Source organism: Xiphophorus couchianus, chromosome 2, assembly GCF_001444195.1.
Source record: "Xiphophorus couchianus chromosome 2, X_couchianus-1.0, whole genome shotgun sequence".
NCBI classification, from domain to species: domain Eukaryota; kingdom Metazoa; phylum Chordata; class Actinopteri; order Cyprinodontiformes; family Poeciliidae; genus Xiphophorus; species Xiphophorus couchianus.
Genome location: NC_040229.1, coordinates 15,672,632 through 15,694,470, shown reverse-complemented (window position 1 = coordinate 15,694,470; position 21,839 = coordinate 15,672,632). Strand labels below are relative to the sequence as shown.

Sequence of the window (21,839 nt, the reverse complement as noted above, 5' to 3'; positions counted from 1 at the left end):
CTCTTCAAAGGATCTGTGTTGGAAAACTTGCACCCTCTGGGGCCTTGAGGGGAAGGGGATGAATTTGTTATTACAGACAAAGAGGCATGAGTCACACATGAGGTTTTGTTTGGTATGTGGAACGAGAGTGGGAACATCTTAGATCAGGTCCAACCATACTGTATGGACCTCCTGCAGTGGATGTTGTGAGAAAACAATCTGACAACAGAGCGATGACAGAACCTCTGCTTTTGGGAATCCAAAAGGAAACACCTGGCAGTGTTTAAAGTACTATCCTCACACAATACTTAATCAAGATATATGGGCACATTTCTACTAGTAAAGTCTAAGAGTTGCTGCTTGAGGGCTTCTAATGATCAAGAAGGCCTGGGAGAAATGTTGTGGAGACTGATGAGGTTTGGTGCACAGTGGGATGCACTCGGGGACTGCTTTCTAAAGCAGTGAGATCAGGCTGTGTTTATCTCCGCCCTCTGTCTTTTCTCTGCCTGTACACACATTCACTCAACATATTCTTCTTCAGCATGGCTCCCCTCCAGTCTCCAGACCAGGTTTTAGCTGATTTCCGGAACTGGGGTCTTATAGTAAATCAACACCACTGAATGGTACAGACTCAAGTTGTTTTCCCCTCCAGCAAAAAAATAAGGGAAAACAAAGAAGAAGAAGAAAAAAATATACTCAGAGACATCCCTGTTTGAGAGACGCATCGAGAAAAGGATTTAGTGACCTCCCACAGATTAAGCACCTGAATATTTTAACCTAAACGCCTACATGTTCACCCCCTTCCTTCGTTTTATAAGAACACATGTACAAAAAGTTGTTAATGTGCTTCAATTTACTGCAAATGGTGAAACAAAGGCCCCGAGGGGGATTCAGAGTGAGACAGCAGAGAAGTGACGCCCTGCCTGTATCCAGATGTTTCATGTTTCCCTCCGCGCGCGCTCTGGAGAGGATCTGACCGCCGCGGAGGAGCGCTGAGAAGTGCCAGCTTGCACTTTGTGGCATCTGATCGGGCTAAAAGGACAATGAGCGCCAGACTCTTCATATGAGCTGGTCGGGTTTTGATCCATGCTCTTGGGCCCGAAGAATGGAGCGCAGCAAACTGAGGACGGTGCTGCCGCTGCTCAACTTGCATTTGCTGTGGATGTTTGTGATGTTTTTGCGTGGACACTCTGCCCCGAACCGGGAAGATGGTGAGATTACGGAGGCGCTGCATGAGTCGCAATCAAATAGCGGAGTTTTTTATATCTAAGTCAGCATACGTGTGAAACTTTAATATTAGATGAGCATTTAACGCAATTTAAAGCACGCGCTAAGAAAATAAGTAAAGCCGTTGCAGTCACATAAGAAGTATATTATCTTTATAATGCTTGATTTAATTGACAATGCAAAGCAAAATCATCCAAAGAACGGATCACTGTAATACTGAAATAAATCATTGAGATAATTTGTAAAATGCATCACGCGTTGCATCCAAGCCATTACTTGTAATATAGATGTAAAGGTCAACATCTCCTATTGAGCCAGTAATATTTTATAAGACACGCAGTATTGAGATATATCATTATGTCCACTGCAGTATGTGACAGACTGCTGTCAGTGCACAGGTTCACATTTCTATCTTAGTGGCTTAATTTATTTCAATAATTCAATTCAAAAGGTGAAATGTGTCTTCATAGATTGATTGCAAACAGATGGATGCATGTATTTAGGTAATTCTATAAATTTTACTGATTAGAATTTAGTCTATTATAAATTTAAATGGCAAATGAGACCATTTTGAATAGATATTTCACCAAATTATGATTTTTTTCCCTTAAGGGATAGACTGCTGACAAGACAACAGTCAGAGTTTTGTAAAGTGCAAGACATGTTCATCTGCATCCAACACAGTTGGTCCTGTTTATTAAATAGGAATAGCTTTGGACAGAAATGTTTTCTTATGTGGTGTTTATTGTCCTCCAAGCTCACAGATCAGACTGATAGCATCATGATTATCTGCTGATGTCTATGAAGCAAACATGAGACTGTCATAGTGCTCACTAACATCCTGATCCAGAATCCACCGGTCGTCATTCTGCCCTGATGCTGTATAGATTCATGTTTTTTTCTTCTCTCCTTTCTCATTTTGTAGCAATTGACCTTCTAGCAGCACTAAACATATCTCAGCAGAGAAGTGGTGTTTCCAGACTGCAGAGTCCAAACGGCGTGACGTATAAAATACGTCACAGAGCAGCTTACCTGATCCTCCCTCAGGAATACTCCAGCTTCCTGCACTCCAACTTTCGGGGCAGTATTGGAGTGCATTTGGTTGGACGTCAGGCACCAAGATCCAGTGCTACTCTCTTTTCTCTCTCCTCAGCAACCTCACCTATACTCCAAATCATCTCCTCCACTATCAATAACTCTCTGCATTTGGACTACCAATCTGCTGGAGTATCACTTGCCCGCTTTTATTTTCCCCAAAAAAATCCCATCCGTGGAGGTGAATGGGTGCAGTTGGCTGTGAGCCTGGAGCCGGACAGATTGGTATTTTATGCTGATTGCCAAAAACCTATTGTTATAGGAATAAAGAGTGAAAACAGGATCCACTTGGACATTCCGCATGATGTTGTCATTGCTCTTGGGAGCACACCGGGAAAAACAGAGAGCAAATTTATTGTGAGTTTCATTCACAAAGAGCAGAGACCTTTTCAGTAATATATTCCCTTCAAATTTTTGTCCATCACATCTGTTTGCACACCAACACAAAGTAAAGAATATTACTTGGATTTAGGTCTGAACTTTGTCTGGCCCATTACACACATGGATGCACTTTGATATAAACAATGGTGTTCTAGCTTTGGCTTTATTTTTAGTGTCTCTGTCCTGCTAGATGAACCTCCTCACAAATCTCGAGTTTTTGCATGCCTGTTTTCTTCTAGAAATTTCCTGCATGTCACTCTCCTTACATTTCTGACCAACTCTGACTAGCTCCCCGTGTCTGTTGTATTTTCTACCTGACGTAGTGAAACTCTCATCGCTTTCTTCCAACAATAGCTCCTTGTCGTCACACTTCATCAGTAAAACACATTGTTTGGGATCATGACACAATGTGAAAAGTTGTAAAATACAACATTATTTCTATGCAGGGACATCTGAAGACAGCTGAATTATCACTGGAAGCTTATGTAAGACGTCCATGGAGCTGTGACAACAATACAGGTGAAGAATTTAATAAAGCCTGAATGTAAATCTGTTTCCTGACAGGATTTAGTATGTAGTTTGCCTTTGGCTGCTGTGGGATCCCCCTGATTGTTTTTTATAGCATGTTTTTCTCTCTCACTATTTCAGCTTGTTAATTTGCTGTACTTGTATTGCTATACCAGCTTTTTAACTAAAAAATTCCATGGCCAGTCTGTTTGTTATTCCTGTGTGGGTCTTCATTTTGTGATCTCCAGAATTTTTGTTTAGGGTTCAGAGTTGTCCTACTGTTCAAAAAAAAGTAATGTTTTGCTTTCCTTTTCTCCCACACATGGCCCATTTCCTCTTCAAGATGACCTGCCTCTGTCTCATTACAAAGACACACATGGTCCAAATTCCATAACTGACACCAGACAAATGCTCCAGCATGATGGTTCACCCAGTAAACATCAAACGAACAACAGGTCATGGGAGGAAACCGACCATTATCCCGGGGACGTCCAGGCAGACCAGCAGCAGAGGGCTGCAGCTCTGGGGCCTCCAGGATTTCCTCGCGGGGTAAAATCTGGCTCTCAAGAGCAGAGAGTGGACAGGCTAGGGGTACTGGAGAACAAGCTAGAAGAGATGGCCCGTATGCTGGATATGGTCAAAGCTCAGGTGGTCATTGGAGCGAAAATATTTTACTTTTTCAAAAGTATTAAAGCTAATACAATTTTCTTTTCTTGGTCTGTACCAGAATCTAGATCTACAAACCCGTGTAAACTACCTGGAGGGATGTGAGTGCGTGAGGCAACAATGCGTATGGGAGGGACGTGAAGTGGAGGAGGGCCGGCGCTGGCAGGTTGACCCCAACACTGTGTGTTTGTGTTCATCTGGAAAGGTCACATGCCAAACAAGCAAAAGAGATGCAGGTAATATAAATCTGTTCATCGCGTTATTTATCACTTCCAGCCAAGGATGCACATTGAAGATTTTATTATAGTGGTCCAGATTAAAACTGCTGTTGAGTTGTAGAGGACTGGCTCTTTAAAATAGTTATATCGCTGTTAGAATGGAAACTCATGTTTTGTGTTGCTCTTTTAACCCCAAATCTTGTTTCATTGCATCTATCCCCCCAAACCCAGGACACTTAAACACAAACACCCCCCAAAGCTATCCAATTCCTTACAGCTTGGTGAATTATATACCTATATATAAGTATATGGCCTTGACTGTACTGGTTAGCACCCACACCAACACAGTATTTAAGCAAGTATTTCAGTCTGGATAGTTGATTTGGTTTAAAATCATGTGAATCAAGTCATCCTCTTGCTAATCAAATTGTTATGGGCCAATGCATCATACATATGTGATGTACTGGCCCACTTCAGTCTGTTATAAAGGTTACTATTAACAATTTTACAGTGTTAGAACAATGTTCCTCTGGGTTTAATTCAGAGTCAACTGGGGTGAAGCAGAACTGCTCAGAGCCACTCACAACTGTAGGTCCATACTGGAAATATGTTATGCTTAAATCAGAATCTTACATAAAGAGTTTGAAAAAAACCTCCAGATGACAGTTAAATTTAAAATGAGAAAATCTGAAAACAACAGAGCAGAGATTAAATGATTTAACTATTAGACCCAGACTGGTTGTCAGAATAACAAACTGCTGCTTTGTCGGAAGAATGTGTCTGAACTGGGCTTTTGTGAGCGCAGTGAAATTCTACACAAATGTGAGAGACGGAAACACTGATATGAGGTCAAATTGAACTGGTTCATGATAATAAAAGATTATTTTGAGAGACTGATTGCACAGTGAAGATAGAACTTTGTTGCAATGTCATCAAAATGTACAAGCACAGTGTAAATTATTATTGAGTAAACTGTATTAGCTGTTTAAATTGAACTTTTAAAATATATATTTACATTAAAAACAACTTAAAGCATCCTTCACATGCTTCAAACACTATTTGAATATTCCATAATCAATGTTCCTTTTTAGGATATGGATTAGAAAAATTAAACCTTAAAAGTTAAAGGACAGTTTATTTACTGTAGATCATCCAGCATTGCATCCCTACACATTTACCGATGGGGCATATACAGTTTAATTTCCAGACAATTTGACTCAATTAATTAGAATACTGTAGGAGTCCTGATGATGTTCGTTGTTCAGAATAAAAGTCTTTTTTAGCTCTGCTGGTTATGTGGATCTGGATGGGAGATTATCACTGCTCTATGGAGTTAAACAGGCTGTCTGTCTTTATCTCTCACCCTTAATCTTTTTCCTAAATTGCCTTCTCTTTGGAGGTTAGAGGAGTCAGTGGCACCAGACTGAGAGATAGCACACACATACACGCACACACACATACTTTGATCTCACGCATGCGTTTGTCGAGGAAATGTCTTTTGGCTACTGGCACAGTAGGTAGCCCCACTAGCCCATGCCTTACTCTGTGGTTCTTGCCAGCTCACATAAACAAACACATTGTTTCTGTCCCCTGGAGTGCTGTCATTAAAGTAATTAACTGCTGAAATGTCATAGCTGAGTGAAAATGACATTTGATGAGGGCTTTGATGTGCTGCAATATTTTTTTTTCACAAGATTTTCTCAGCACCCTTAGTAGAGCGATAATCTTCTCTTTTTATAAGGAAACCTCTAGAAATGTCTTCTTGGGCCCATTTCACCTCTAGCAACTTTATGGTCCTAATAGAGCTTAACAACCTGCCTCTGGTATGCTTGAACATAAGGTGAACAAAATCTGTGGAGGCAGATGAGGACAAAGCGCCAGGCGGCTATATTATTTTACCTAGTTGTGCAGTTATACTCTTTACCTTTGCATAATCGAACAGCTGGAATATTCAGATGGACACTCAAACATTAAATGTGCATGTCATCTTTAGGATGTGAGACAGACAGTAAAGTTCACAATGTATCCTATGAGGTTCTTGATGGCTGCCAGACATGCACATGTAAGGTAAGACTTTCACACTTGGCACTGACAAAAAAAAAATGCATCATAGAAAATGATTCATAGAGTCTGTTTTGCTTTTGGGTCAATGCATCATACAAATATGATGTACTGGCCCACTTCAGTCTGTTATAAATGTCTTGTTGGTACCAGGGAGGTAACAGGGAGTGCTCTCCGCTGCCGTGCCTCTCGGTAGACTGCACAGTGCAGGAGACGGTGCCTGGAGACTGTTGCCAACAATGCAGAGGTGACTGTGCTTAAAATGGATACAGAAAGCAACACAAATTCTACACTTTAGTTTATATTATGATGTGATTTTTATTTGATCACAGTTCGTTTTGTTTGAAACAAACCTTTGGTACAAAATAAATACTGTAAAAGCAATTAGCTTTTAGCTTCATGAATTATATGTTATACTTTACCGGCTTAAGAGTCAATAGGTTTCATCCCATTCTCCAATTCTCTAAAGAAATAGACATCACAAATCCATCTGTAGCATTATAGTTGATCTCATAAAACTCCAGGAATATATATTCAAATTTATAGTTTAACATAAGAAGATGTGGAAATGTAAAAAATTAAATATAAAACTGACATAGTGTAGTTATGCTGTGTACATAATTCATTGTGTGAATATTTGTATAAGTGGGTCAGTGACAGATTGTTGTGTAAAGTACTTTGGAGTCCTCAAACTTGATAAAACACTACACAATATAGGCCATTTACTAAATACACAATTTCTAATAATCAACATTAAACATTTAAAAATATTTTTCTATATGAAACACAACACTAATCCCAGAATTTGCATATTGTTTTTAACAAACTTATTGCTTGGAACCAGAAGAACCATAACCTTAAGTGTGTCTTTGCAGGTTGTACCCACTCTGGTGTCAGGCATGACCACGGAGCCAGATGGAGGTCAGCAGAGAATCCCTGTGATCTGTGCTCCTGTTTGGTGAGGTTGAAAAATAATTATCTGCTTGGTGTTAGCTTACTTCCAGTCTTTATCTTATGTAATTCTGTTTCCTTCTGGGATTAGGAAGGTCATGTTCACTGTGAGAGGGAGGAGTGCAGCACCCCTTGTGATCACCCTTCTGCTCCTCCTCCTAATAGCTGCTGTCCAGTTTGTCAAGGTGAGTTTTTTTTTTTTTCTTAACCTGTAGCTGTAATCTAAGAAAGGATGGGCTATATTTGTGTGTATGTTTCATTTAGGTTGTGGTGTGAATGGACTTGAGTTCCCTAACAAAGCTGCAATTCCTACTGGAGACCGATGTCAGGAGTGTACATGTGAGGTATGTGGTATCTGTATTAATGAACAGTTTTTTGTATTAATGAACAAAAAACTTAATTAATATCTTCCTATTAAATGAGGAGCAAGACTACAAGGCACACATGTTCCCTTTCTCTACTAGAATGGAAATGTAGTGTGTTCAGCTCTTCAATGCCCTACGTTGACTTGTCACAGCCCCGTGCATCCTCCTGGTGACTGTTGCCCTCGGTAACAAGCATTCATAAACTTAAGCACATTACTTAAATTTGATTTGTGTCAGCTCATTTATTGATTTCAAATGTTCAGGTAAATAGTTTGTAACAATTCGTCTCACATTTTTTAAATTTTATATATCTAAAACTGACTGTTGTGTGATTTGTAGATGTGAACAGTGTGAATATGAATCAGAGGTCTATGTGAATGGTCAGAAGTTCTCATCCCTGACCGATCCCTGCCTACTTTGCCGCTGCTCTGTAAGTGGAAATATGTTTTCTCTTTGTTATGGGATACTTATGAAACTGGATTTGAAAAAGAATTGATGCTCTAGAACAATTATATTCCAGCAGTATAGTTCCCAAACTACAAAAAGATCAAAGGTAGAGATCAAAGACCAATTTGTTTTCTCATGCAGTTTTGTGTTATGGTAGTTAACAGATTTTCAAATTGTTTTCGAGCCAAATTCTTTGTATAGATATGAGTACATTTTCAATATCTTTTAATATAAACACTCTTGATAAGATTACTGTTCATACAAAAACAAATTAAATATGAGCTGTTCCACTTTAGTCAAAAGAATTTGCTTTAAAATCATTACATTTGGCAGAGTATTTTATATTCTAATGAGTTTAAGTGAACAAAAACCTATTTATAAATGCTGTCATTTAATCTGTCATGCATTTTTAGATAACAGATATGCAACGGCATGCAGCAGCATGTGTAACATTTAATCCCATCTCTCATCTGCTTCTTAGGAAGGTGAGGTGTCTTGTGAACGAATGGAGGCCTCTTGCTCCACAGTACACTGCAGTCATCCAGTCAGGAGAAAGGGAGAGTGCTGTCCCATATGCAAAGGTCAGAATAAAAATCTGTCATATTATGTCTTTCCTGCAGATATGTAAACACTCACTTTATCTGGTTTAAACCTGAGGAAAAAAACCAACCAGGAGTTTGTGTTTTGTTTCTGCAGAGTGTGAGTTTGACAGGAGAGTGTATGCTGATGGAAAATTGTTTGTCCCCCCTGGGAGTGGACCCTGCCTGCAGTGCAGGTGTAAGGCAAGTCTGTGTAGCATGCACCAGAAGAAATTACACAATTCAGAATTTTTGCCAAAATTCGTCATTTATGATAGACTTTTAAAACTGTCTTTATGTGTATTCCCTTAAAAATGTAAAATACATATTTTGCATATTCTGTGTATATATTATATAAACTTTATATAATTCTCAACAGAAGTTTACATTTAGCAATCAACATGTTTTCAGCTAGATACCTGACCAATCTTCTTATAAAAATGCTATTGTATAGTTCATTTAGAGCTGTTGGTTTCTTTGCAGTGCCTTGGCTTTTAGACACAGTCCATACATTCTCAAACATGTTCGGGGTTGCAGCAATTACCAAGCTGGTTTATTCAACGTCTTAAGTATATGTATAGAAGAGCTGCCACAAATAAATATGCTCTATAAAACTGTATAAAAAACAAAGGATATGTGGAATTTATGTGGTTTTTGATCCAGACCGGAAACGTAATTTGCTATGAAGAAAAATGTCCTCCCGTCCAGTGCTCTAATCCCACCATTGATCCTCATCTTTGCTGTCCAGTCTGCAAAGGTAATTTCACACAACCGCACAGTCTCTCACACACACACACACACACAGAGCTACAACTCATCAGTGAGCTCCTTGCTCTGTGTTATAGCATGCGTGCTGGAGGGGGTAGAATATGAAGATGGCTCTACTTGGCAACCAGAGGGTCCGTGTTCCAGTTGCACTTGTGTGAATGGGGAGACATTATGTTCAAACATACAGTGCCTGTCCACTGAGTGTTTACATCCCAGCAAGATCCCAGGTAAGACTTGGCATGTTGGAGACAGTTTTCTTTGGATGTGTGAAAATGTTTCATAATGAATTTTAAACCTTCAAACATCTCCTTGTCTCAGGTTCCTGTTGTGAAATTTGTGACAGCTGCACTTTCAACCATCGAATTTACAGCAACGGACAGAGATTTACAACCCCTGACCAGCCCTGCCACATATGTACCTGTTTGGTTAGTGTTTAACCACAGAACAGAACAATTTCTTCCTTTACTCCTGCTGACAAATTCCCATCTTCTCCTCAGCATGGGAGCGTTCGCTGTGAACGACAAGGCTGTCCTCCACTAAACTGCACCAATTCCTACACTCGTCCTGGAGACTGTTGTCCTAAATGTCCAGGTATTTATTTTAGATGGTGGTGAATGTTAAATAACTTGATCTGCAGCTATGCCTGAGTTATCAGAATTATCTTCTTTGTTGTTAATTGCCAGACTGCTCCTTTGAAAATCGTGTGTTTGTGAATGGAGAGGCTTTTCCTAACCCTGTGAGTGAGTGTGAGGAGTGTACCTGTGTGAGCGGGAGGATTGACTGCCATCAAACACACTGCCCCCATCCTCGATGTAACGCCCCTCTGCCTGGAACGTGCTGCCAGAATAACTGCAATGGTAAGAAAAAAAGTTACATTCTTTTTCTCAAAGTAAATAAAAAAAAAAAAATATGACTAGATAAGATTTCATCCACTTACTTTCTACTTTCTAGGTTGCAGCTACGCTGGGAAGGAGTATCCCAATGGACAAAACTTTGCCCATCCAACAGACAAATGCAGGACATGCAGCTGCATAGTAAAAATTAACACACACACAATTCTCACTTAGAGCCGATCTTAGAACTGAACTATCTGTCTTGTGCGTCAGAATGGAAATGTCCAATGTCTAATGAGGAGGTGTCCTCCACTGCAATGCCCCAATCCTAATATGATCCCTGGAGACTGCTGCCCACAGTGTCCTGGTAAGGATGTGACATAACCAGAGTTGCGAATGTGTTGTTATTATCATCACCTGTCTACTTTAACCGTCAAACATTAATTTTAAGGACAAACTAGCAGATTCAGAGAAGCATTTCAGGACCTACAACAGCCTCTACACTCTGGGAAAGAATGGTTATGTTTCTACTTTTCATCCTCTCATGCATTTGAGCAACAAGAAAGTCTGTTGCTCCTTAGCGATTGCATTAAAAAAACCCATTTTGAGTGGTTTAAAACATTTGCACAATGCCATTCACACCAAGATGCATTATTACCTTACAGCAAATATATATTTTAATTTTATCATAATTCCTTTTCTTTTGGCTCATCTTAGCATGCTGTGATTCACATTAAGTACATGAAGTGTGAAGGATTATGCTATTTGTTCATATATATATATGTTGCTTCAGATCCTCCATCAGACTGCCTGTTCGAGCAAAGGTCCTTCAGACACACAGAACGTTTCAACCACCCGGCTGACAGCTGCCGAACATGCGCCTGCAACAATGGGACAGTTCGCTGTCACCGTAAGCCCTGCCCTTCCGCTCCATGCTCTCAACCCATTACACGGGACTGCTGCCGGACGTGCGAAGGTACACATTCACCGTCTCCTAGGGATGCAAGATAGAAACAAACCACTGTTTATGTCAGATTTGTTTATCTGTGGCATCCTTCTGGTAAGGCTGCTTGCACCAGGGTCGAGAGCGAACCAATGGAGAGACTTGGGAGGATCCCTCAGATTCGTGTGCTGTCTGCGTTTGTCATGAAGGTTCTGTGCAATGTGAAAGAAAGCGCTGTCCACCATCCAACTGCAACCACCCAGTAGAGACAGACTGCTGCAGGTCCTGTGATGGTAAGATAATAAAACCTCTAACAGCAGTGACACTCTGCAGAAAGAGCAGCTTTTGGAGCAACATCTCAATTTTCTTCTTGCAGGATGCACATTTCGTGATAAAGAATATCCTGATGGCACTGAGTTTGCTGATGGCCAAGACCCCTGTGGTGTGTGTTACTGTTATGGAGGAGACATCACCTGCACTAAGTTACCTTGTTATGGAGATTGCAGCCACCCTTACAAACCACCTGGGCAATGCTGCGGAGAATGTGAAAGTGTGTTTTTTCCTCCAAACTCACCTATTTTTAATTCTACATCTGTTCTCTTGGTAATAAATGTGACCAAGTCTGCATGCTTTTATTTGTCAGGATGCTTCTATAACGGCGTGGTCCTTGTCAATGGACAGTCCATTCCTGATCCAGGAAACCCTTGCTCTGAATGTGCATGCCAGGTACCAACCTTGCTAAAAGAAAATTGTGTTGTTTTTTATTTCTTATTAATAAGGGGTTTTTTTCTTTCAACCTAAAGAGTGGTTCAGTGAGATGTTCAAGGAAACCTTGTCCAGCAGCTTCCTGTCCTCATCCTGTCACCAGCCCATGCGGATGCCCCGTCTGTGATGGTAACCATCTTATAAAAACTCTATGCTCATGTTATGTAGCACAGCTCAGTGACTGACTGAAGCATCACTACGTGTGTGTGTAGGTTGTCATTTCCAGGGTGTTACATATGCTGATGGCCAGGTCTTCCATGGGGGAGAACAGAAGTGCCAGGACTGCACATGCTCAGTGAGTGAGAGAATGTTATCTGTTCAACTGATGCTAAACTCTTCAGGGCTCTTTTTATGTGTTTTGTTTTTGCAGAGAGGAGAGGTGGTGTGCACGGCCCGAAGATGCCCTTCTGCACCATGTGCACACCCAGCTCTGGATGGTTGTGCATGTAGAGTGTGTGATGGATGTAACTTCAATGGGCGGGGCTGCTACAATGGAGAGCAATTCCCACACCCTGAAGACCACTGTCAGAGCTGCTTCTGTCTGGTACTGTCATACAGGCGTATACTTTACCTGTCTGTACATTTTAAATTGGGCTTTTGGTGGAATTCAGATAAAGAGCAATTGCATCATTTTGACCATGTTTCAACCATTTTCACTTTATTTAATAAACTACTAAAATTGCTTGCATGATGCATCATTCACATCACTACTTTATTAGTCATTCTCTATACATCTTCATCATCCATTTCTTCTTATCTTTTACAGGATGAAGAAGTATTAGTGAATGTATCTAACTAATGAGCCTGACTAGTAATTGTGATTATATTGGAAATGTAATAGAACGGCTGTGATTGAGCCAACCTGAAACAAAGACTCCAAGTGGGGAGGCTTTTTCTTGACGCTCTTCAACTACATGACCATAAATTTTGTTTTGTGAAATGTTAAATGTTTTGTTGATATTTATAGAGCTAAATTCTCAGTTACCTTACAACAAAGAAACGGTACCACTTCAGGCACCATTTCAAAATTTTAATGTATGTACTATTCTTTATTTATTTGTACAGAATGGTGGTGTGGTGTGTGCTCAAACATCTTGTCCAAGCACCACTTGCAGAAACCCAGTGATGCCTCCAGGGGAGTGCTGTCCTGTCTGCACAGGGAGGTGTTTCCATCAGGGTGCAGAGCACGAGTCCGGCTCCACCTTCACATCACCATCTGATCCCTGCTCGACATGCACCTGTCTGGTCAGTCTGACATTTTCTGCACAAAACAATCAAACCATCTATTTTATTTAACAAATTCCTCTTTTTGTCACCTTCCTCTTTTGTCCTTTTTTCTGATCAGAATGAAGTGGTGACCTGTCAGAGTAGACCCTGTCCAGTTCACTGCTTAAATCCCATACCCTCTGATACTTGCTGTCCTATTTGTGATGACTGCTTCTATGAGGGTGTTGTGCACACTCAAGGCCACACCTTCGCATCCGTGTCCAGTCCCTGTGAGCGCTGCACTTGTGTCAGAGGAACAGTTTCTTGTGTTCCGGTCGTCTGTCCACCGACAGCATGCGATCAGCCCGTTACTGAGCCAGGACAGTGCTGCCCGGAGTGCACAGGTGATTTTGGACATGTTTTTAGAAACAAAGCACACTGAGTTATTTCTGTATAGCTTTTCGACCTGGAAATAAATCACCAAATCTATGGCATCAGGTGAGAAACTTGCAATTTCCTAGAGAAAACTTGAGAAGTTAGGATGTCTTGTTTATGGTTTCATAAGTCTGGATTTTTTAAATGTTCCTACATTTCAATCAAATACTTTTATGTATTTAATAAATCTGACATAAATTTGTTATAAACATATTACTGATTAAACTTTAAAAATGATGTAGCTTTATGTATTAAAGCTAAAGGTTAATCAGTAATACTTTTACGACAAATTTATGTCAGATCATGATTTCTTGGTTAATGACAAGTTGTCATAACAAAGACATTTTGAATAATGTCAACTTTGTATTAAAAGTGTCATGATTTACCAAATGACACTTTATGACAGCAGTCATAAATATTCATGAAGACTTACTTATGTTCATGGCAGGTGTTATGTCATGTTTATGACGGTGTCATGTCAGTCTTATTCACAACCCGTCAAATGAAGTGTTACCAATATGCTTTTATGTACTAGATAGACCAACACTGAGGGCCTGAACTTTAAAAGGTTTGCTTGAATAAAAACAGTTGCAAACTTGGTAGCTATCCCAAATTGTACTACTAACTGTGTTCAGTCTCAAAGTGCAAGGAGTTTATCTGTGAATTTTCAATCATGCCTTCATGAGTATACAATGTACATACTGATCGCCTAGAAGTGTGAAATTCTGGGAGGAGGATATTCAAATGTAATGACTTACTACCCGCAATGTCATTTTATGTGTTTTGTCTTTGGCATTCTAGGCATTCCATATGGAGGAGATGGATGCCTAGATTTGTCAAGGCAGATTTACGCTACATAAAGGATATCAGTCAGTTGTGTCCTGATTGTGTCATTGGCTTTACTAAATTAAGACTACTATGTAGAAAGGCCATATTGGCCATAAGAGAAGACTATTTTTTCTATATGCTGTTTGCCAGAATGATGATACAGATGATACAGATTATTTGTAAAAGCTCACTTCAAAGCCAGAAGTTTATGTTAATTCCCTAAGTATTTAATAAGTCAATTTTAATACTCGTTAGGAAGTGAATTGTAAATCCTAAAGCTTCTTTGATCAGGCTCCTCTCTGGTCCTTATGTCTTTGTCTCCTCTATGTTTGTAATCTCAGTGTGTGAGCTGAATGGACACAAGTATACTGATGGACAGATATGGGCCCTGAGTACAAATCATTGCTCCACCTGCACCTGCAAGGTTTCTACTTTGAGTTTGGCTTCTAATTCTTTATCTTCCTTGTAAGTCAATGTCATTTCCTTTAAATACTATTCTGTCTTAATCTTGCAGAAAGGTGAGGTTCAGTGTGCACCTCTGGAGTGTCCCAAGCTGTCTTGTCCTCACCTGGTGACAGATCCAGGTTCCTGCTGTCCCCACTGTAGAGGTAAACAAATCAGTGTAAATCATAAAGATAATTTGTGTTGTAAGTCAGAAAGAGTTTTTGGTGAAACTTCTGAATAAAGTCCAGGCTTTTGCAAAGCTTAGAGGTTAGTTTTCTAGAATTTACCAGGTAATTTTCTGATTCTAATTAGATACTTTTCCTAACCAAGCACTTACTTCCCTGCAAGTTCTGTGGTTGTTTCTAGAAATCACCCAGTCATTTTTCATAATCTAACTGGTATTTTATGGACCTTTGAAGTTACTTTCTGGAACTTCTTAAGTACTTTCCACAACTTACCAGGTATTTTACAGTGTCTTAAAATTACTCAGAATTTATCAGGTGCCTTCTCAGATCGAACTTGGGACTTTAATTGAAATTAGAAGATGCTTTCTAGGAGTTTATCAGGTACTTTCCCAAAACGCAGAGTTTGCCTTCTGAAACTAAATAAAAGTGTCTGGTAAACAGCGACTTAATTTCCTGAAGAAAAAAACAACAACAACAACAAAAACACAAGTTTCATAAAAGTCTAAGAACATTTCCTGGCAGGCCTCAGAAGGTGGTATATTTTTAAAATTACATTTTGAAATTGTGCTATTAAGATTTTTATTTTTCAGGTTGTATGTATGGAGGACAGCAGCATGCGGAGGGCAGCAGCTGGTTTGCAGATTCCAACCCCTGCATGACTTGTATGTGTGTGGATGGAGTGACCACCTGCTCTGAAGTACATTGCGTATCGCCATGTGTCAACTTCATGACGGTGCCTGGGGAGTGCTGCCCAGTGTGTGCTGGTGAGCAAGTTCACTTGATTTCTTTGTTTGTCACATGTTTTATCTTTTGGGGTAATGTTGTCTTGTTCATTTGGGAGAAGATTGCATATTTGAGGGCAGAGTGTATGGTCCAGGGGACAGTTTCCATCCTGCCAATGATCCCTGTCAGATCTGCACATGTGAGGTAGGAAATTATTTGGGGATGTTGAAGTTATAATCATATCCATCCATCCATCTAGTTGTGATTCAATCTATTTTGTCCTTAGGTGATGCCTGATGGACAGCAACACCTGAAGTGTTACAGGAAGCAGTGTCCCAGCCTAGTAGACTGTCCCAAGAGCAACATTTTATTTCCAGGACCAGATTCCTGCTGTCCTGTCTGCGCACGTAAGCACTAAGATTTTGTATAAGAAACTGTTATTTCACTGTTGATCAGTGCTTCTGACATGTTTTTTTTGTGCTTAGAGCCTCTGACTAATTGTACAAGCAGACTGATTGGCAATGAGGTGCTAGCAACAGATGACCCCTGCTTTACCTGCCAGTGCCAGGTAATATAGCTGCAGCACTTTAGTCTGCTGTGTTACAGGTACAATATGGAGATAAAAGTACACAGTGCTACACATTTTTTATGTGACAACCATGAAGTTTATTTAATTGATGTCTTTATGACAAATCAACACAAAGTAACATAAAATTGTGAAGTGAAAAATCTGCAAAGTGTGGAAGCATTTGAATCCAGTTTCTCTGTCCCTACTGAAGATAAGCATCCCGACAGCACGATGCCACCACAATTATGTTTCACTAGAGGAGGGAGGATCAGGCTGATGTGCTTTATTGTTTTTCCATCGCAGATCATGTTTTCTTTGCTGGGCAGCTAGTTTAGCTTTGGACTCGTCTGACCAGAGCATACTTTTCTGTTGGCTGTGTCCATAGCAGCAAACAGAATTTCTTTTCATTTTCCAACTACAATGAGGCACCACTTTTCCCTGTGAACAAATTCTCCCTAATTCTGCAGATCTCCACATCTCAACCAGAGTTACCATTAGCCTTTTTGCTGCTTCTCTGATTAATACAGATTAGGATGGTAGCCATCTATGGCAAAATGTTGGAGTTATGACATTCTCTTCCTATTTTCAGTAGAACGACTGCAGTGCTCTTTCAGATGTCCGAAACTTGAGATGCTGTTTTGAAACCCAACTCTTTGTAAACCTATTCACAATTTCATCCCTTGCCTGTTGTGTTTTCCTTGGTCCCATTCATTGTGAAATTGCAAACACAAGTATACTATGTTTACAGATTAGGTGACTTATGCACTGCAAATATCTTACCAAGTCTGACAATCTCATTTCCATCGAAAAAAGTAATTTTAATTTTATTTTATGACTGATATACTAAGCAAGAGCAGAATATTATATGAATATTAATCTTTGCTGATTTATGTCTTTTATTTCTTACTCAGTTACTACATGCTAAAAAATAGCTATTTACAAGCATATTGAGCTGATTTATATCACAGAGATGTGTGATTTTATCTTTCACAAGCAATGTTAGCTGTCAAAACTTATTTCAAGATCTCCCAGTAACAATTCACACATAAACTTTTCTTTTACCAACATTAACATAGTTACTTACAATATTTACAAAACTGCAGTGTGACATCATATTTAGTGTCAATTCACCCAGTACACCAAGCCTTATTTCAAACTTTACTTTTTAAATAACAACTTTGGAATTTGTATGTTTCATAATTATGTTGATCTTACAAATAAAATCCCAATAAAATACATTTAAGTTTGATGTTGTAATGTGACACCATGGGAAAACATTCCACATTAGTGAATATTTTTGCAAGTTACTGCAAGCTGCTTGAACTTACAGTAGAATATAATGTGACATTTTCTTGTAATCTTGAAGAGGGAGTATATCAGAGTAATATCAGAGTAATTAAAAAAGATTTTTTAAAACAAGTATTTGTCACAGTCAAAGGTATTGAACTGACACTTTTTCTGTGCAGGACCTGACGTGGACATGCCTGCAGCAAACATGTCCAACACTAAGTTGCCCTAGTGATGAACATTTCACTCCCCCAGATTCCTGCTGCCCTGTGTGCAATGGTGAGAGCTCATGTTATAAACTGATCACATCAAGCACGCATTATAGCTGAACACAAAATGTATGGATTTGTAATATCTTTCAGGTATCAAATAATTCTGTATCTTGTTTCTTTTCTGCAGAATGCTTGATTGAGGGTCAGGATAAGCGCTTCGCTAATGGCGCCAGCTGGAAAGACTGTGATAACGATTGTATCTCATGTGTTTGCAATGTAAGTCAGACACAACACTTAAATTTCTCGCTGTATGCTAACATCTGCATAGAAATATAATTGGCAGCAGAGCACATCAAGACAATAATTGATACAAGAACATTTTCAGAGTGGTGGTTCTACTAAGAAATCATTGAATCATTGAGCAACTTTAATGTTGGTTCCTTCTTGAATTTCAGAGCATAAATTTAACAGAAAAAATGTAGTACAACCATGTATAGATCTATAACACGGGAAAACAACATTGGCATATTTTCTCTTTTTTTTTTTTCTTACAATGTATCTAAGTTTTCATAGAGCTCATATGTGCTGATCTGATAATTGTAATGATTATTGTAATGACCCAGATACCTTGTTCTTTTTACATGTATCGCCAGTTGGGCCATGTTGAGTGCAGCACTGAAGAGTGTCCTCCTGTAGTTTGTGTGAATGGACAGACACAAGTAAAGCTCCCAGGAAAATGCTGCGACGAATGCCAAGGTGTCTGAGGGAGCAAACAAAAAAGGCTGCTGCTGCACTGCATGCTGAATGTCTCATTTTAGTCTTTTGTGTGAATGTTTGTGAAATCTTTTTTTATGTGTGCTTATGCTACAGATTCAAGGGAGTCTTGTTTGTATCAAGGAACCCAGTATTACTCTGATGAACATTGGCAGGTGGATGAATGCACCAACTGCATGTGTGTGTCTGGAGACGTCCACTGTCGGAGTGAACGCTGTCCTCCTCTCACCTGTGCAGCAGTGAGTACAGTTGTACCCAGCTAGAATATATATATAGTATCCAATTCTGCCACAAATGTTGCCGTTAGACCTCTTTTGCAAAATCAGATAATTTTGTTAACAGTTTGCATGGTTCTGTGTTCCTGAAATCCTTTTGAATGCTTTAACTTGGATGTGTTTTTCAAGGAATCAAAAACAAAAATGTAACTGAATCCGCTATCCATCTTGTTGCCACCCTGACCTGCCAATCTGTCAGTTTGTGCAGTTGTACTGATAAAACAAACTGCATATATTTTTTAAATATTTCTAAGTAGAAATGATGTAATGTTAGCAGCTCAAAGACACACAAATGAGTCACATTTCAATCAATTAAAAAAATGTAAAACATGGTTTCTCATCAAAATGAATTGATTTCTGTCAACAAAGACCATTTTACTCAATTTTATGTTTTAAGTAAAGTAGCTCCTAACTTGTTTCTTTATATTCACTTAAACTTTATACATAGCATGCAATATGTTACAATTTATATTGTCTCAAATATAAATTGAGACAATATACACATCACTTCCATTTGATGTGTACATCAAATGGAAGCACATTGAAAGTCGCCTTAAAATTACAAGAAGAGTGTTTCAAGAAGAGAGTGTTTTGCACACTTTTGATGCTTTCCTTTCCTGTTAAAGTTTGATCACTGGTGAAACCCAATCTATCTGTTTGCTGACAGGATGAGATGCCTGCAGTAATTCCAGGTTTGTGTTGTCCACACTGCCTTCCTCGTCCAGCTACCTGCATCGCCTTTGGTGACCCTCACTACCGCACCTTCGATGGACGTATGTTTCACTTCCAGGGCACATGCACGTATATCCTGACGAAGGATTGTAAAGATGAAGACTTCAGGTGAGAGGATGATGAGTTTTTTATTCATAGACCTACATCCCAAGCCTTGAATATCCCACAAAGAGCAGCATGCACTTTTTGAGAATTAAATGAAAACATGACAAACCTTCAGAGACACGGATGCACTCATACTAACAGGCTGGGCAAAATGAGCAGAATCAGAAATATATTAAGAGAATTAATAGAATATCAGTGACTCATTCTCTTTTGTGCAGTGTTCATGTTACAAATGATGATCGTGGGCGTAAAGGAGTGTCCTGGACTAAGGAGGTGACCGTCTTTATAAGAGATGTTGCTGTGCAGTTGCTCCAAGAATTTGTTGTGAAGGTTTGTGTCTTCAAACAGCTGAAAGTTGAAAACTTTTGTGAAACATGTTCACTCAACTGTGCTTCTGTTCTTCAGGTGAATGAAGAGGTTGTGACTTTGCCTTTTTTAAGAGAGCCATATATCTTTATAGAGCGGCAAGCCAACACCGTCCTCCTCAACACTAACATTGGATTAAAGGTACAGTTGTACCTCAAATCTTCTGTAAATGTTCAATAAAAGGACACAGTTACACATCTGTTGGTTCTTCCAGGTGCTGTGGAGTCCCCGTTCACACCTGGAAGTGAGCGTGCCAGGCTCCTACAAGGAAAGCACCTGTGGTCTTTGTGGAAATTTCAACAAGTATCCCCAGGATGACCTCCAAATGTCCACCGGCAAACTCACCACCTCAGAGTCTGACTTTGGCAACAGTTGGAGAGTATGTTTAATAGACTGAATCAACATATAAAACCAACAAAAGACTGTCATATAAAAGCAGGTTGTCTAACTTGCATCTAAAACCTCTCATTTAAGATGACAAATGGAAAGCATTCACTTTCATCCTGTCGACCCGGAGAAGATGTCGATCCCTGTAAGAGTGCTGGATACCAGGCCAGGAAAGGGGCCAACACCCGCTGTAAAGTTCTCAGGTCTACAGTCTTCAAGCCCTGTCACCGTGTCGTTCCACCTGAACCGTGGTATGCCGCCTGCGTCTATGACCTCTGTGCGTGTGGGGCCAATACTGACGAGTGTCTGTGTGACGCACTGGAGGCCTACGCCAGCCAGTGCAGAGAAGCAGGAGTCATCCTGCAGTGGAGGAGCACATCACTCTGTGGTGAGTAAAATGTAATCTTTTAATCATTCTTACTAAGTCATAAAAATGATTTGGGACAGCTTTCAGGGCCTTTAGACATTCACTGTTTGACTGCAAATCAATAAATTAGGTGTCCATAAGATACGGTAGACACGTCGATCCCTTAAAACAACAGACATCACATTATTTCTTGTTTGTCATTATTTTGTTTCTTTCCCTCTTTCTTCACCAGCTGTGGGCTGTCCTGTGGAGCGGGGCTTTGTGTTTGACGAGTGCGGCCCACCTTGTCCCGTAACATGCTTTAATGCTGACGTACCACTGGGAGTGATAGAGAGCCACTGCTTCAAGCCCTGCGTCCCAGGCTGCCAGTGTCCTGCTGGTCTGGTTCTCCATAACAATTACTGCATCCAGCCAGAAAAATGCCCCAAGATCATTCATGGCAGCGCTTTGTGATGCTGCAACTATTGGTACCAGATTCATGTCGACTCGGATGCACAAAGGCTCACTCTGCTGCCTCTTTGTTGACCCCAAAATATATCTGAAATAAATATGGGTGTTTTATGGGTGGTAAATAGGTTTACCAAAGATGTAAAAACACATTTAAAACACATTTTTTTTAAAATTTGTTTTTATAACTAGCACTGAGTACTTACACTACAGATATTTTTCCTACTTATGGCTTCACTTTTGTGAGGCATTTTCTATAAATATTCAAAAGTGTTAACATTAATAAAAGCACTTGTTTTCCATACAGATTGAAATGTGCAATGTCTGACTGTATGTACAATGGGCTGCATAATCTCAGGTTCACTTCATTTTGTAATTTTCAAATAAACAAAATTCTGACCATTATTTTTGTTTCCTTTTCAAATTCATTTGCTGTTTGCTGATCAATTTGTCCCTAATATTCTGCATCTCACATCATTGAGGAACGATCCAATTCAGATAATAGAAATGCTTCATCTGTAAAGGCTTGCAAAGGTTTTTAGAGGAAGTTACATTAATGAGACTAATAGGAATCTGTGTTTTGCTGCAAAAGTATTTGTTTTCATTTCCTTCTTTCTTTCTTTCATTGGGATCTCCATTAGTGACAGTTCCCTGCATCTCCTCTGCCTGGGTCCACACATTCAACATTAACAACTAAAAATACCTCACATAAAA

The 21,839-nt window shown here is 39.6% G+C and overlaps 1 protein-coding gene across 1 annotated transcript; it reads left to right on the top strand.

The window, feature by feature from the left end:
* Window positions 1-702: 702 nt before the first annotated feature.
* kcp (kielin cysteine rich BMP regulator) lies at window positions 703-21,530 on the top strand. The gene is made up of 46 exons (XM_028000092.1): window positions 703-1,190; window positions 2,132-2,658; window positions 3,129-3,201; window positions 3,533-3,837; window positions 3,917-4,091; window positions 6,067-6,140; window positions 6,288-6,381; window positions 7,010-7,092; window positions 7,177-7,270; window positions 7,350-7,429; window positions 7,550-7,635; window positions 7,790-7,880; window positions 8,379-8,478; window positions 8,594-8,679; window positions 9,139-9,232; window positions 9,321-9,470; window positions 9,562-9,668; window positions 9,741-9,834; window positions 9,927-10,100; window positions 10,195-10,277; window positions 10,350-10,443; window positions 10,870-11,052; window positions 11,142-11,312; window positions 11,396-11,569; window positions 11,663-11,745; window positions 11,823-11,913; window positions 11,997-12,079; window positions 12,155-12,328; window positions 12,850-13,029; window positions 13,130-13,394; window positions 14,595-14,677; window positions 14,768-14,861; window positions 15,473-15,646; window positions 15,727-15,809; window positions 15,892-16,012; window positions 16,091-16,173; window positions 17,640-17,739; window positions 17,860-17,948; window positions 18,326-18,428; window positions 18,543-18,685; window positions 19,389-19,561; window positions 19,777-19,888; window positions 19,964-20,065; window positions 20,139-20,303; window positions 20,399-20,699; window positions 20,911-21,530. The coding sequence occupies exons 1-46, from the start codon at window positions 1,043-1,045 to the stop codon at window positions 21,129-21,131; spliced, it is 6,363 nt and encodes a 2,120-aa protein (XP_027855893.1). The 5' UTR covers window positions 703-1,042; the 3' UTR covers window positions 21,132-21,530.
* Window positions 21,531-21,839: the final 309 nt, after the last annotated feature.

What these genes read in the sequence shown, in the direction of transcription:
- kcp (XM_028000092.1), top strand. Translation starts at nt 1,043, where the DNA reads ATGAGCTGGTCGGGTTTTGATCCATGCTCTTGGGCCCGAAGAATGGAG. An exon ending in CTGCTGTCCTGTCTGCGCAC is followed by an intron (nt 16,013 to 16,090) that starts GTAAGCACTAAG and finishes TTTTGTGCTTAG; the next exon opens with AGCCTCTGACTAATTGTACA. An exon ending in TGTAAAGATGAAGACTTCAG is followed by an intron (nt 19,562 to 19,776) that starts GTGAGAGGATGA and finishes TCTTTTGTGCAG; the next exon opens with TGTTCATGTTACAAATGATG.